This window comes from Dermacentor variabilis, chromosome 1 (genome assembly GCF_050947875.1).
Source record: "Dermacentor variabilis isolate Ectoservices chromosome 1, ASM5094787v1, whole genome shotgun sequence".
Taxonomy (NCBI): domain Eukaryota; kingdom Metazoa; phylum Arthropoda; class Arachnida; order Ixodida; family Ixodidae; genus Dermacentor; species Dermacentor variabilis.
In genome coordinates, this window is record NC_134568.1 from 97,527,253 (window position 1) to 97,543,578 (window position 16,326).

General features: G+C 45.5%; 1 protein-coding gene across 1 annotated transcript in view; it reads right to left on the minus strand.

Moving 5' to 3' along the window:
• The window catches only part of LOC142581404 (lysosomal alpha-mannosidase-like), an 86,913-nt gene that overhangs the window by 34,994 nt on the left and 35,593 nt on the right, over positions 1-16,326 (minus strand). Inside the window, exons 10-16 of the mRNA XM_075691208.1 lie at positions 10,287-10,326; positions 10,140-10,209; positions 8,878-9,000; positions 8,537-8,656; positions 5,222-5,348; positions 4,285-4,355; positions 722-949 (exon numbers count right to left, since the gene is read on the minus strand). Coding sequence (XP_075547323.1) covers positions 722-949; positions 4,285-4,355; positions 5,222-5,348; positions 8,537-8,656; positions 8,878-9,000; positions 10,140-10,209; positions 10,287-10,326 — 779 coding nt within the window. The remainder of the gene's footprint in view (positions 1-721; positions 950-4,284; positions 4,356-5,221; positions 5,349-8,536; positions 8,657-8,877; positions 9,001-10,139; positions 10,210-10,286; positions 10,327-16,326) is intronic.

The following is a 16,326-nucleotide window of genomic DNA, read 5'->3' on the forward strand; positions in this document are numbered from 1 at the left end:
CCGCGGCGGCTAACCGGATAAACGCGAGATGTCTTCCAGTCTTTGATAATTTTATAGACGGAGCCATTGTCTCATGGGAACCTCAGAGATTATTGATGCGAAAGCGTTGAATGGCCTATTGAGCGAAAAAGCCGGCGTCTGTCGTCTATAGCAGTGAAACGGCACCTAAGTTCGCATTGTCATTGGCTGCGACGCCACGTCACGAGCTCGCCTCGACGAAGCAGAGTGGGAAAGAGGGAACAGCTGCTGCTGCCTTAACGCGCCAGGTGTTGCGTGAGGGGACAGGGCATCGCCGCAACGCCCCGTCACCCTCGCTCTCGGAAGCAGGCGCGAAATCCGTATCTCTCTCTCTTACCCCCACTGGGCTTCGTTGCCGCGCGCGCCAGCCGGCCTTGGTAACAGCTGCTGCTTCCTCGCAGGACCTCGGTGGCATGCGGCGTTGGCACCGGAGGCTGCTGCTGCTGCTTGCTGGCTCGGGCAGCACCGTACCGCTCTGGTACATTACTCGCAACGTAAAACTCGAAGGACCGCTCAGCGGCGTTCAGTTGGACAGTAATACATTCCCATTCACAACTCATAAGAAATGCTTAGATGTGCTCAGATTTTTCTATCATAGATGATATGTTCGATACATGCGATGAAACACGCTGCGTTTGGCAGAGTATTTGGCCCTGAATTGGCCCTGAAACGCAGGGCCAACTGAACGCAACGTAAAACATACCTTGATGATTCTGTACGTAACGTGTGTGCCCAGGTCGTACGGCTCGTCGTCGGCTGGACTGAAGATATAGGCGCCCGACGTGGACGAGGCTCCGACGCTCGCTTTGCCGCCAGTGTTCTGCGCCTCGTAGCAAAAGAACGACTGGCGCAGCACCAACGTCTCGCCCCTCTCCAGAATGATGACCTCCTTCAGCAGGCCGGTGGTCACATCCACGATCAAGCGGTACTTCTGTGTGGCACAAACATTTCAGCGTGTACATCTCGTGTACTGAGCAGCGACCACATTCATTAATTACCCGCAGCCGTGTCGCAACCACAACTGTGCGCGATCGGAGTCTCAGCGTGCGTGAAATCTGCTGGCAAAGGCCTCTTTGCTACCGCTAACAGGTGCCCAAATTCCGATAACCGAGAAAGCTACGAAGAGCAACCATTGCAGAATGTTATTCAAGTACATGCTCTGAGTAACATTTTCATTGGAGGCGCTCTTGTGAATCACTGTACACGTGCGTATTTGGTTCTCTATCCTCGTCTTTCATGTTGGGCTCGTTTTTCCTTGAATCACCAACTCGCCTAAGTCTAAGCGACAAGCAGACCCTTGTCACTGCCTGGTTTCGACACGTATGATGAAACCCTCTGTGCTGAGAACCAGAGGGCCACTTTCCTGATCGTCACCATTTTATTGCACGGATCGCACATTTAAGGTTGCCTACTAGTACTCACTCGAGGTCAACTATCTAATGGTGCCACCAGCAGACGAACACAACTTACTGCACCTACCAACCTCCCACACGAAGTGATCGCGAATGTCAAGCACTCACGCCATTCACCAAACAACAAGCTATAGAAATTGGTAGAGCTTTTCAGTCAGGTAAACAGTTTTCATGACCCCCACATGATAAACTCTCTGCTAAGGTCGAAACACCAGCTCCCTCCGCCAGCTACATCGCCCATTGTCTCTCGGAGCATGACCGATATCTCTCACCCCGAGAGTTTCACGTCGATACCACCCACTATTACCGTCGAGTGGGTCGTTAAAAAGAATCGCAATAGAGCTTAAGAGGTTGCAAAACATTTTAACGCCTCAAAAGGTAGCCACCGTTCGTGTCCATGCGATCCTATCAAGACCAGATAATACCTTAATGCGGAGGACAGGCGAGCTTTCAGACTCTTTAGGCAAACACTCCTCCGTTTCTTGTCCGAACGCATTTAAACCCCTTCGTGATGACTAGAGTGCCTTGAGTCACTCAAACATAAAGCTGTTCTCGCTTGATGAGTAAGACTGAGAATAACCTCCCCATTCTTAAACAATCCTCCGCTCCACAATGTATCTCGACAGCGAGGAAGACATCGACGCACTGAGGCGGTTTTTAAGGTATCGAGACAGTTATGAAGAAAGACTCAGGAACGAGAGAGAGAGAGAGAGAGAGAGAGAGAGAGAGAGAGAGAGAGAGAGAGAGAGAGGTCAACCAGACGAGCGTCTGGTTTGCTACCCTACATTGGGGTGACGGAAAGGGGGAATAGAAGGAATAAAAGAAGAAGGATGTGATGACTGTGTGTGCAGTGAAGCACGGTGACACCAAAGTGGAGTTCCATAGCTGGTGATTTGCGTTGATGACATCTGGGACGACCAAAGAGCCAGTGGTAACGTGGATGAAAATAAATGGGCGGCTAAAGTGCACAAGTATGTGTACATGAAAAGCGTGGACACAGAATGGGGGAAGAGGTCAATAAAATTGGCAACCAAGTACACGGTAATCGAAAGTGTGAATATACAACAAAGAGTCATCAAAATGAAAGTGAAAGAAATATATACAGTGAATTGGATGCAAACAACGGGAACAAAAGTTGAGTCACTTTAGCATAGGCTAAAGAGGATGTAGGCGAAAGCCTGCGCGCTCACGAAACATTAGTTATATTACTTGACGTTCTCATTCGAATGTGTCGTTACTTCCTATCACTTGTTTTCTAAAATTGAAGATCGTGGGTAAGAGTCTTAATTAACTGTGCTTTTATTAACTTCGCATTAATGAACACCAAAGGTCGTGGGTTAGACTCCCACCAAGGTCGTGGTTTCAAGTGCCTTAATTAACTCTACATTAATTAAGTTCGCCTTAATTAACACCAAAGGTCGTGGGTCAAGGAAGTTGGCAATCAAGTACAGGGTAATTTAAACTGTACATAGACAACCGGGAGTCATCACAAAGAAAGTGAGAGTAATTTAATTGGATGTAAAGAATGGAAACAAAAAGGACCACGGAGATTTAAAAGAATGGGAAGAAAGAAATTAGAAGGAAAAATTTGTACCGTAACGCAAAGGGCAGCGCCTTGCTATTTTAGGCTCGAGCTGGTTGTCTAAGGACAAAAGCTTACAGGAAGAAATATTCACAATAAGATGAGGCATGCGTCTGCTGTAGCAAAAAATCTGGAGGCCACTTAGCGCATCCTATTGTATTGCGAAGACATACACTCAGTAAGACCTGTAGATAACGTACACCTTCCAGAAGTACTTGCATTTAAAGTGGACGCCAGCATCAACCGTTCAACAGTCGAGATAAGCAAGAAAAGTTTACTGTATTGGTGGGAAAAAAGCAGGGAAGAGACTGATACGACCGCACCCGTTACATGCATAGGTACACGGTAGCTAGAGAAGTTTTGAGGAAGAGAAAAAAGGTTAAGAAAATGTATATAATAACGCCAGAATGAAAAACATGTACGGCATACATAATTAACAAAAGCAGGCTTAGTGACTATTTGCCACCACCCTGTTTCAAATGGGATGCCAATAACTCATCATCACCATCGTGTTAAAGCCCTATCATCAACACGACATGCAAGGGGAAACGCCGGAAACGTCACCGAGTCGCTCAAATCTCGGTGTAGTCAAGAAACTGCTTAGATTCGGAGGCCAATTTGTTAATTCAGGGCACAGACTTGCTAACCCGACTACTCTGGTTAACCTCCCTGCCTTTGCCATCCCGTTTAACTCTCTCTCTCTCTCTCTCTCTCTCTCTCTACTTTGTCATAACTTCCTCGAGTGGTGGTTTGACGGGGTACTCTCGCACATTAAAGCCTCATTTGATTGATTGATTGATTGATTGATTGATTGATTGATTGATTGATTGATTGATTGATTGATTGATTGATTGATTGATTGATTGATTGATTGATTGATTGATTGATTGATATTGCAAATTTTTAAAAACATTTGGCGTTCCAAAGGGTGTCGACAAGAGCCCATAGCGAAGCGTCTGCACCCGATAGGTTTTAAAATTTTGTCAACGCGGCTGCCGAATGAAAATATTAAAATGCTCTTAATTTTACCCATAGCCTTTCCATCGCAGTATTGGTTCTAAATATTCACCAACAATAAATGCGAAATAGTTTACTTTGAATATTATTTGCAAGTTCTATTCCTCAACCCGCAATGTGCTCTTTATTAATCGATATCGCTGCGTAATAATCATTGTCTGCCATGGCGACTATAGTCACGACCAGTGCGCGCCACCAAAATAAGCTTTCAGAACATTTAACTTGAATTATTATATTGTGACACTAATGCTATACCTCGTTTTCGATCGACGATTCCTCCAGGTCAATCTTGAATATGTCGTAGTTTTCGTTTGCCGGCTTCGCGACTGGAAAAAAAAACAGAAAATTAAAACGCACTGTCGTAGCTGCCCGGCGCCGAGAAAAAAAAACAGCACTACAACGCCGCATCATGCGTTGAGGCGCCACCTCTGTATACCTCCATTACACTTGCGGCACCATTTTGTCCTGCGCACTCGTTAACATTGCGACCTTGCTTGCTGTTCAGCCAAGCTCCATTTTCTTAATCGGATACCTACCCACTGGGAGAAACCCTCAAACGCAAGCCTGGCCATTCCCTGTTTCATTCTGGAAGAAGAATTTTGTCGAATTTACTGTTAAGGACTACCATTGTCTGAAGCTTGTTCTTCTTTCATCGGTAACTTTCTTTGCTTGTTCTATACCGCAGGAAGAGAACAAAACATCATCGAGTCCCCCTTCTTACACGCACATCCTTTCACCACCTCCTCTGGGCAGCGCAAGCAGACGGATGTAGGTCGGATATAGAGGGCTCGGCTTATTTGTGGCCACGTGTTGTGCTGGGCATCCGCTTTCGTATCTTCAGGTCGATCTTAAAACGACTTTTCATCTTTATCATGTGCGCACCCTACTCTCTAAGTATTTGTTGGTCAGGAACATGAATCACAAAATGTAGTTTCTGTGAAAAACTCTGTAGCCGTGCCACTCATGCTCGGCGCACAAAGCAACTGTATAGCTCTAAGCGCAAACCTGTTTCCACAGGTGCGCCTTGATGTGGGAAACTATCTCAGCTTCCACGAAGCTTCTATTTTCGCCCAGTAAGTGCGTTGCACACACGACCTACGGTGGGTTTCTTCAACTTTAAATCTTCACTGTATTCTTTATCTAAAATTTTACCAGCACATCTGGCACGTATAATAGGGCACATATGTTGTACCTGGTATTCTTGATACGTGGTAGGCGGTGGCTCCCAGTGGCGGCAACTCCACTTGAAACACGAGCTCGTTCATCGCAATGTGTTTCTTGAGCGGAAGATCCATAACTGTATTAGCCATGGGAACAACCTGCGGGAAAACCACAGAGAATAACTTAAACCTATTGGTACGTCGCATTAAGTGATTTGCCACGAAAAGAAGCGAGTATAGTGAATAGTTGTCATTTAAGTCACAGTAACAGAAAAACGAGCTGCCGCAGTTACTTTCGAGAAAATCGAATTTCATACAACAGCCTTCTTACACAGTTAAAAAAAATCAACAACCGACCTCATACTCTACACAGCTACATAATGCGCCATTTCTACAACACTTACAAAGGCTTTACTGACTAAGTATAATAAATAATTGCCCTACTTATTAAAGTGTTGGGCACGATACACCAATAGCTACACTTTCCAGAGGCATATTGTAAAGTTCACATTACCGTCCCCAGAAAGTGTCAGTGATCTCAAGCCACTGTTAACTTTATGCCGATAGCTATGAAATAACTGATCTAGTGGCCACTGACAATGTAGCCTTCCCTTGGCGCTTCAAGCTCAAGCCTGAAAAAATAGGCTGAAAAGAATATGCTATGAAAGAACTGATCTAGTGACCGCTGACAACGTAGCCCTCCCTTGGCGCTTCAAGCTCAAGCCTGAAGCGCCAAGGGAAGGCTACGTTGTCAGTGGTCACTAGATCAGTTCTTTCATAGCATATTCTTTTCTTTCGATACTCAAGAAGCATAAAAAACTAGTTTTCTCTCTCGGTATAAAGTTAACAGTGGCTTGAGATCACTGACACTTTCTGGGGAACGTAATGTGCACATTACGATATGCCTCTGGAAAGTGTAGACGTTGGTGTACCGTCCCCAACACTTTAATAAGCAGGGCGATTATTTATTATGCTTAGTCAGTAAAGCCTTTGTAATTGTTCTAGAAATTGTGCGTTAGGTTTGAAGCTACAGGCCAGCTTCCTGGCTTTTTCTTGTAAAAGAAGAAATTCTATTTCTAAGTCATCTAATAGCCTCTTGAGGCCTCCCCGTTCACCAGAAGATTATCCATAACGCCTGCGGTATATAGCAATATGGAGTCGCTCGCTCATCGACAGTTCGGCGCCATGCATACTTTCACTCTGAATGTATTTGCTAGCGGGCGGCGGACCTTCGACGGTTGCTGGCATGCAGCATTAAAAATTACGCTCGCTTTTACAGTAAATAAATATTTACAGCGGGTAGCTGCCTGTATTTTGTCATGCTCAGTGCCGATCCTGTCCACTTTCTTTCCGGGCACCGAAGCCCCTCTCTACGCCTCGCACTTCGCCCTTTTTAGTGAAGCGCAGTGCAGTCTTCACCCATTGCGTGAATGTCGCGGAAGGTAGCGGAACTCGATTGCAACGGCGTAGAACTCCGCCAGGGCAAAGTCAGTTATTGGGAAACGTTCATAATAAAAAGTTGCATACGGTCGAGTCAAAGCGTCGGTGTAAAGGCTCATACGTGCGGTAAGGGTGCCTATATGCTATGTCACGGGTAGCAGTGTACGCGTGTCATCTGTGATCGCTGTGGATACACGTGGTGAGGAAGCGGGGCCGACCGTGAGAAGCGCCTGCATAGTGGTAGGAAGCGAAGTAGAAACAGGGACAGAGGCGTCAGGGACATGAAAGCTGAGATGAAAAAGAATGAAGCGACCCTGCGAGGTCAGAGTGAGACAGAGTTCCTGATTCCGTTTGTGAATGTTGATGATTTCTTCTGTGGTGCCGTGTACGTGTAGTAGCATTAAGAGATTTGTACTAGTGCTGACAGGAACGCCAAGTGCCAGCTTCGTCACCTTACGAAGGAAAGCATCGAGCTTGATGAGATCTTTTTGCCGAAATCTTAACGTATGGGAGCTAATGAAAGCGAGAGACTACGAGAGCGTCGTCAAAGCGGAGCATGTCAGTTTTCCGCAGTCCGCGATAGCGGGGACATACGGCGCCTCATGTGCAGTACCTGCTCGATTTGGCGAAAGATTTCCTGAACGGCCGCCGCATTGCGATAACACCGCGATCACCCTGGCACAAGTATACACAGAAGTTTTATTGAGTTTCTAAAAACAGTTTAATGAAAGCTATTCAAACTCAGTGGGAATTTTTTATAATGTGAACAAGTACGTCTGTTAGGGCAATGTGGAGAACAAGGATCCCGATGTGACGCGGCTGCGTTACAGCAATCCCAGCGCAGGTAACTTGGATGGGAGCGTGGTGTCAACGGATGAGATGGACAAGGAGGAGTTCAGATTTCTCGAGGGACCACGCAAACTCAATAGACTGGGCAGATTTGGAAGAGAGGTCGAGGGAACATTGCAAAGTGTCTTGCAGATGACCCGGGGAGGCAGCGGGCATCCATATATTTATGTCGTCTGCGTAGATTGTAAAGCGAAGGTCCTTTGAGAGTGGCAAGTGCACAATGTATTTTGCACACGGCCAAGTTGAAGAGAACAGGAGAAAGAACCGAGGCTTTGCAGTGTAACACATTGAAGATTAGCTAGGACAGAATCAGCAAAGCGAATAGAGCAGGTTCAGCTAGGGAGAAAGGTGAGCATGTAGTTGTAAAGACTAGAGCCACAGCATGAGCGAGCCAACTCGTCGAGCAAGGCATCGTGGGCCACGTGATTGAAGGCCTTTTTTAGAGTGAGGGCCAGAATATCTCAAAGTTAGACTGCATTGGACATGGCGAAGATATCGTCATGAAGCTTGGAGAAGTTTGACCAGAGAGGAAATATTAGAACTAGTCGGTAAATGTATAAAGATATTCAATAGAATCTATGTACAATTTGAATCGAGAGAGCATTATGTTTTCCATAAGTTTGCCTACAGATATGGTGAGGGAGAACGTGTGGAAGGAGCTAAGAGTACAGGGTTATCCATTCTTGGCCAACGCACACACAAACAAACAAGAGAAAGAAGACCGTTTGTGCGTACGCTGCCCAAGAATGGATAGGTACCAACTCGCCCCCTTTTCAATCCTTCAGTAGGTGGTTGGTCGGCTTTCAATATAAATGTTACATACGAAGCTTCCATTCCGCATCAAGAGTGTCTGTGGCCCATGCGTAATTCATATGCTTTATTCGCAGCCCACTTTAGGAAGGTTAGATTTGTCTGTCATGCAATCGCATCCCGAATTGGTGTTGCTAAGGAGCACGTGCTAGTCATAATACTTGACTATCGCAAAGCGTACGTTGCACATCCTATCCCATGGGAACTTCTGCGTCCGATACCTTCAAAACACTGTAGCGCTGCCATACCTGAGACTGCACGGTCTCTTTATCTCGTGTCTCAACCACATAGCCATCCTTGAAGGGAACCGGGAGCCGAACATAGTGCTTCACCCTCTGACCCATGGGGTTGTAAGCGATCACCAGAAACTGAAAGAACAAACAGGGTATATGAAAGTTCGAATGCAGGACTTTTGGTAGCCTCTCTCGCATGTATGTTGTATGTGTGTATGTATGACCAGTTAATGATGTGATTGCTCTAGTAGTCTGTATGTAGTCTGTAGTCGTCTGTCCAAAGACGCTTATAATCTCTTCGGGTTTGTCAAATTTTAGCCAATGTGTGTTGGACCGGCTTCGGTATCAAATTATACCTTCTTCTCATTTTCGGTGATGTAGCAGATAGTCTCGTTCAGCCTGTGGCAAAACTGTAGTGGCTCGTCGTAGCTGTCCGGGTTTCGCCACAGGAGGCTCACGATCCCGTCGCTGATCACCTTCTGCAGCAATCAGTCGCATCATCGTTTCATCAACGAACCGCACTGACTCCGACAGATGACTGGTCTACGAATAAGACACATCTGCGAGTACGTTCTACAGTACAGCAAAAATAAATCCGACACCTCATTTCAGAGTATTGAAAATCACGGCCAAAGCCACAGAAGCTCTTGTACCTCCGCATATGATTTCGTTTTGTCATTGTTCGGCCCACGGCAAAATTATATGTAATCTTCGTAAAAGCTCACGAGAACCCCATTTCGTGCGTAAGCATAACGAAAAGATTCGTCGTATTCTCAGGCGTGTTGTACGCCTGCTAATTAGCCTAATTGAGCGCAGTAGTCGAATTTCTATTGACTATTTGTGGTATTACGAATTACTTTAGTGCTGCATAGGTGTTTTCTCAGGAGACCTAGCACGCCACGGCAGGCTATGAAGACTGATCATAACCATTTACGCTATATTGAAGGCCGAGACTTCGTTTACGCCAACGTTTGCGCAACACGCTAATGTATACTGACAGAGTTTCATACCAAAATTACTATCCAGCGAGAAATCTGGCGCTAGTGTCTACGTGAGTCGTGGGTACAGCGCTTCATCCAGCGTGGGAGTGATGTGTATAGTATATGAATTTGTCCAAACTTCGTTCCTCTCTCTTCGAAGAATATTTTTACTTATTTTAACCTAATATCGTCTGTATGACAATAATTAACCTCATTTATTCTCTAATTTCTGCCATCGCGCTGCTTTCAAAATCTTACAAATAAACCCTTCAAGATATCACAGAATATTCACCCACCAGTGATTGTCTCAGCACAGAAGTCAGCAGAATTTAGGGACACGCATGCTCACAATTGTCGAGGCAAGTATTTTTGCAGTCGTAATGGTATAACAGGATGAAGCAGCTCTCAACGTAAGGTGCTCCACCGAGCTAAAAAAAACTACTGTGTGATTAACACGCGTTACAGCAGAAGTACAAATAAGTTGCAGTTTGCTTTCGCCACGAAGTCATGCCGAAGCGTAGAAAAATCCACCCACTACCCATCAGGCCCATGACGACTTAATGAGTGCAGCGCTACATTTCCCACTAGTAACTCTGGAAGGAAACTCGATGTCCATTCTTGTCAGTTAGCGATGTTACCTCGCACTGGAACATGCTGTCTCCAATGAGCTTCGAATAACCCTGGGCCGCCTTTTCCGAGCAGGTTCCACTGCGAGCAGAAACACTTTCGTCGCAGGCCAACTGCTCCAAACACACGTGCAGCGCATTTACACTGCCACAACTCACGTGATTGCGTCGTGGTGCTGCAATGTAGCAACGGCCCTCTCTGCGTCAGAGGAGATGAACATACGATAAGTTAGGAGAGAAGGGCACTCCACGCACTCATTTGCTTTAAATCAAAGCACCATGCAGATGATCAATCAATAAACAGATAATTGCACAAATAAATAAACACTTATTTCTGCTCCAGTGAATAGAGAGCAATAGGCGAAACAGCCGTACATTGATGAGCTCCTGAATTCTACGCAATTCAAGTGGTGCGATCAAGACAAGGACGCGAAAATCGATTGCAATCGAAATTACATACAGCCTTGCAATAAAATCCTTGCAAAATCCCTAAGCAGAAAGACAACTTGTCTTATCTAACTGTGAAGAAATAAAAACGTACAGAAAAAAGTGCACTGTGTGGCAGATACATAATATCACACAAATGCTTTATTTCTGAGAAAGTCCAACAAATGCTTCAGTATACTGACCACAATATTCGCAAAATAATAATCAAAAATCGTTTATAGCAACTCTGCTAATTATCATTGTTTTTGTCTTCCATATATCACACTTCGAGGTATACACCGACAACATGGCCTTGTCGCAGGCCTCAGTGCAGCTCTTACGATGTAATTCACCTAGAATGGCGCTGCAACACCTCCCTTCACATTCTTCTGTCCATCAGTCTATTCTGCTAATTTGTCGCCCCCGTGGCATCACGATGCGCTTCATAGATTCATTGAACATGAAATACACTGATTTACTAATTGATTAAAACGTGACGCTGATCAATTAAAGCAAGAATAAGGGACGATGCAGGGTTGCTCGTGACTGACAGAGAATCACAAGCGCGCCGCATGTGCTGCAGCAGTCCTGAACGAGCGCGTTTACAATGTTGAAACGAGGGGGATAGAGGTGGAGGGAAACCGCTAAGTCGACGTCAGATATTCCAAAGCCCCATTATGGTGCCCCGCACTTATAATGGTCCTGAATACGCACCGTTCCACCACCCCCCAGTTCTACCCCCCCCCGCCAGTTCCACCCCCCTCCCCAGTTTCTTTTCCATTACCGCCACCCTGGAGATTGTCTCAACCTCTCTGACTTTGAGATTAACGTTCTTTGTTGCGATGTTGCTTACTATACCAGTCGCATGCTTGCTGGTATAAGCTTCCTAGTTCTTTTCCTTCACTGTGAGTGAATACATGAACACTCTCCCAACCCATTTACTTTCCTCTATATTCCTCAGTCGTTCTTCAAAGTCAATTTTACTCTGAGCTTCCCTAACTTGCATTTTCCCTAACAAAACTTGTCCAGCCCATATCATCCTGTGCGGCTACATATGTAGATTTCCCGAGAGCCCAATGCGAGGCGTCCCACTGGCCTGTGGTTGAAATCGGGTCCTGATTTTGCCTCTGACTTCAAGCAAACAACCACATTTCCAAATCTAGGTACTGAAGCCACGACACATTTCCACGTACTACAAATCACCTTGTACTTATTGTATCTCCAAGCGCTCTGTGTTTCATTATGACCGTATTTCTGTTCCCATTTGCTATGGTTGTTTTTTCCAGTGTTTCCATATATACATTGCCCTCATTTATTCATATACCAAGGTATTTGTATTTTATCCGAGGTATTTCCTGGTCCTGTATTCACACTGTCTGTTCACTTTTTTCGTTGCATATCATAAGACATGCCTTTTTAACGCTAAGTTGCAATCCGAAATTCTCACCTTTGTGTCCACTGATATTAGCCAGACGTGGCACATCAGTTTGTCTGTTACAAGCAACACAATGCCGTCCGCATAAATCAAACCTGGGAGCTGCTGCTCTATTACCGTGCCCGCCTGTTTGTATGAGAGATTGAACAAGCTTTGCCTTTTTTTCTCCTTCATCTAATACCACGTGAGCTGCGTGTTGTCCAAGTGCAAGCTGAACGAAAATTTGGTGGATAGTTCAGAGCCCTTACGCCCAACGCTTTTATTCAAGAAGACATTTTTGCGTGGTAACGTGTTGTTTTCCACAAACGAAGGACCACAGTTCTACGCGCTTTCCGTTGAAGAAATCAGGGACTCATATGGCGCGCGGCCTTCTAAAACGCTTGCGTCGAGTTGCTGACGTATTCAGCTCACGGTGAAAGACACGTAATTAAAATCGTGATCCATTGGCATTTTTGCTCTGTACGCTGATATTCCTTTTGCCGGTAAATGTGCTTAGACATTTAGCAGAATGGTCGACCTTTCAGATAGTTGGCGACTGCTCATCTTCAAACAACAACAAAGAAGCACAGCAACCGCACGGTACACATACAAAAAGAAGAAATTTGGCAGACTTCATTGATGATGATAAATACTTCATTAAATATTGTTAAAGGATCCTGACTGAAAAATTTTTGTTTTTGAGTTTTATGTTTTAATGCATTGGTCTGTGTTTGGCAATCACGAAACGAAATCGCAAAGACTTCAAAGTAATCATCATCATCAGCCGGGTTACGCCCACTGCAGAGCAAAGGCCTCTCCCATACTTCTCCAACTACCCCGGTCATGTACTAATTGTGACCGTGTTGTCCCTGCAAACTTCTTAATCTCATCCGCCCACCTAACTTTCTGCCGCCCTCTGCTACGCTTCCCTTCCCTTGGAATCCAGTCCGCAACCATTAATTAACATCGGTTATCTTCGCTCCTCAATACATGTCCGGCCCATGCCCCCCCCCCCCATTTCTTTTTCTTGATTTCAACTAAGATGTCATTAACTCGCGTTTGTTCCCTGAGCCAATCTGCTCTTTTCTTATCCCTTAACGTTACACCTATCATTCTTCTTTCCACAGCTCGTTGCGTCGTCCTCGATTTAAGTAGAACCCTTTTCATAAGCCTCCAAGTTTCTGCCCCCTACGTGAGTACTGGTAAGACACAGCTATTATAAGGGATAATGGCAACCTGCTGTTCATGATCTGAGAATGTCTGCCAAATGCACCCCAGCCCATTCTTATTCTTCTGATCATTTCCGTCTCATGATTCGGATCCGCGGTCACTACCTGCCCTAAATAGATGTATTCCCTTACCACTTCCAGTGCCTCGCTACCTATCGTAAACGGCTGTTCTCTTCCGAGACTGTTAAACATTACTTTAGTTTTCTGTAGATTAATTTTTAGACCCACTCTTCTGCTTTGCCTCTCCAGGTCAGTGAGCATGCATTGCAATTGGTCCCCTGAGTTACTAAGCAAGGCAATATCATCAGCGAATCGCAAGTTACTAAGGTATTCTCCATTAACTCTTATCCCAAATTCTTCCCAATCCAGGTCTCTGAATACCTCCTGTAAACACGCTGTGAATAGCATTGGAGAGATCGTATCTCCCTGTCTGACGCCTTTCTCAATTGGGATTTCGTTGCTTTCTTTATAGAGGACTACGGTGGCTGTGGAGCCGCTGTAGATATCTTTCAGTATTTTTACATACGGCTCGTCTACACCCTGATTCCGTAATGCCTCCATGACTGCTGAGGTTTCTAATGAATCAAACGCTTTCTCGTAATCAATGAAAGCTATATATAAGGGTTGGTTATATTCCGCACATTTCTCTATCACCTTATTGATAGTGTGAATAAGGTCTATTCCTGAGTAGAATTTACGGAATCCTGCCTGGTCCTTTGGTTGATGGAAGTCTAAGGTGTTCCTGATTCTATTTGGAATTACCTTAGTAAATACTTTGTAGGCAATGGACAGTAAGCTGATCGGTCTATAATTTTTCAAGTCTTTGGCGTCCCCTTTCTTATGGATTAGGACTATGTTAGCGTTTTTCCACGATTCCGGTACGCTCGAAGTCATGAGGCATTGCGTATACAGGGTGGCCAGTTTCTCTAGAACTATCTGCCCACCATCCTTGAACAAATCTGCTGTTACCTGATCCTCCCCAGCTGCCTTCCCCCTTTGCATAGCTCCCAAGGCTTTCTTTACTTCTTCCGGTGTTACCTGTGGGATTTCAAATTCCTCTAGACTATTCTCTCTTCCATTATCGTCGTGGGTGCCACTGGTACTGTATAAATCTCTATAGAACTCCTCAGCCACTTGAATGATCTCATCCATATTAGTAATGATATTGCCGGCTTTGTCTCTGAACGCATACATCTGATTCTTGCCTATTCCTAATTTCTTCTTCACTGCTTTTAGGCTTCCTCCGTTCCTGAAAGCATGTTCAATTCTATCCATATTATACTTCCTTATGTCAGCTGTCTTACGCTTGTTGATTAACTTGGAAAGTTCTCCCAGTTCTATTCTAGCTGTAGGATTAGAGGCTTTCATACATTGGCGTTTCTTGATCAGATCTTTCGTCTCCTGCGATAGCTTACTGGTATCCTGTCTAACGGAGTTACCACCGACTTCTATTGCACATTCCTTAATGATGCCCATATGATTGTCGTTCATATCTTCAGCACTAAGGTCCTCTTCCTGAGTTAAGGCCGAATACCTGTTCTGTAGCTTGATCCGGAATTCCTCTATTTTCCCTCTTACTGCTAACTCATTGATGGGCTTCTTATGTACCAGTTTCTTCCGTTCCCTCCTCAAGTCTAGGCTAATTCGAGTTCTTACCATCCTATGGTCACTGCAGCCCACCTTGCCAAGCACGTCCACATCTTGTATGATGCCAGGGTTAGCGCAGAGTATAAAGTCTATTTCATTTCTAGTCTCGCCATTCGGGCTCCTTCACGTCCACTTTCGGCTATCCCGCTTGCGGAAGAAGGTATTCATTATCCGCATATTATTCTGTTCTGCAAACTCTACTAATAACTCTCCTCTGCTATTCCTAGAGCCTATGATATATTCCCCCACTGACTTGTCTCCAGCCTGCTTCTTGCCTACCCTGGCATTGAAGTCGCCCATCAGTATAGTGTATTTTGTTTTGACTTTACCCATTGCCGATTCCACGTCTTCATAGAAGCTTTCGACTTCCTGGACATCATGACTGGATGTAGGGGCGTACACCTGTACGACCTTCAATTTGTACCTCTGATTAAGTTTCACAACAAGACCTGCCACCCTCTCCTTAATGCTATAGAATTCCTGTATGTTACCAGCTATATCCTTATTAATCAGGAATCCGACTCCTAGTTCTCGTCTCTCCGCTAAGCCCCGGTAGCACAGGACGTGCCAGCTTTTCAGCACTGTATATGCGTCTTTCGTCCTCCTAACTTCACTGAGCCCTATTATACCCCATTTACTGCCCTCTAATTCCTCCAATAGCACTGCTAGACTCGCCTCACTAGATAACGTTCTAGCGTTAAACATTGCCAGGTTCAGATTCCAATGGCGGCCTGTCCACCATTGATGAATAGTAATTATTATTCGTCACTTGTCAATTATGATAAATTATAAGGTCACATCAAAACGCGCGCCCGGCGGTCGCAAGTGACCGGACACGTGATCTCGTGGGCTTAAAAACTGGTGCCATGCGGTGCCGTTGAGGAGTGCGCTAGATGAATGGCCATTTGCAGAATTCCTCTGCTAGTCGCAAGCGTGTTACACCATGTTGTCGATGCCAGAATCGCGGTCGTCTGCATCGTTAAGTGAGGCCGACGACTTAATTTGTGCTAGTCGGAATCACTGCCATATAGTGGATGTAGCGAACCATTTTTAGTTTGGCCTCAGCATACAGAATGGGTCGGAACTTGACAACACTGTAAGCATGCGATAAAGATAAAACGCGTGCATTGGCCACCGCAAAATGGAGCTGGCGAATTCGGCTGCTCTTCCTTGGCGGCCAAATATTCCGATCGTTGTTAACAGCAAGCGAAGTTGACCCACTGTTGTCGGTATCCCGCGTGGAGAAACAAATGATACGGCTGCTTCGGTGCCACATCTTTGCTACGCTGGAGACTGCGGCAACCTCGCAACGATGCCCTGTCATGTCGATGTGTTCAGAAAATACGGCTACACACGGTACCATTTCGCGGGCCGCCCTACGTACGGCACGTGTCCATCCGACTTGCCGCATAGGACGATTCGGTGTAGTATACACATGGGACGGGCGTGCCAGCGAACGAACGTCACCCATGCTCTGACCAGA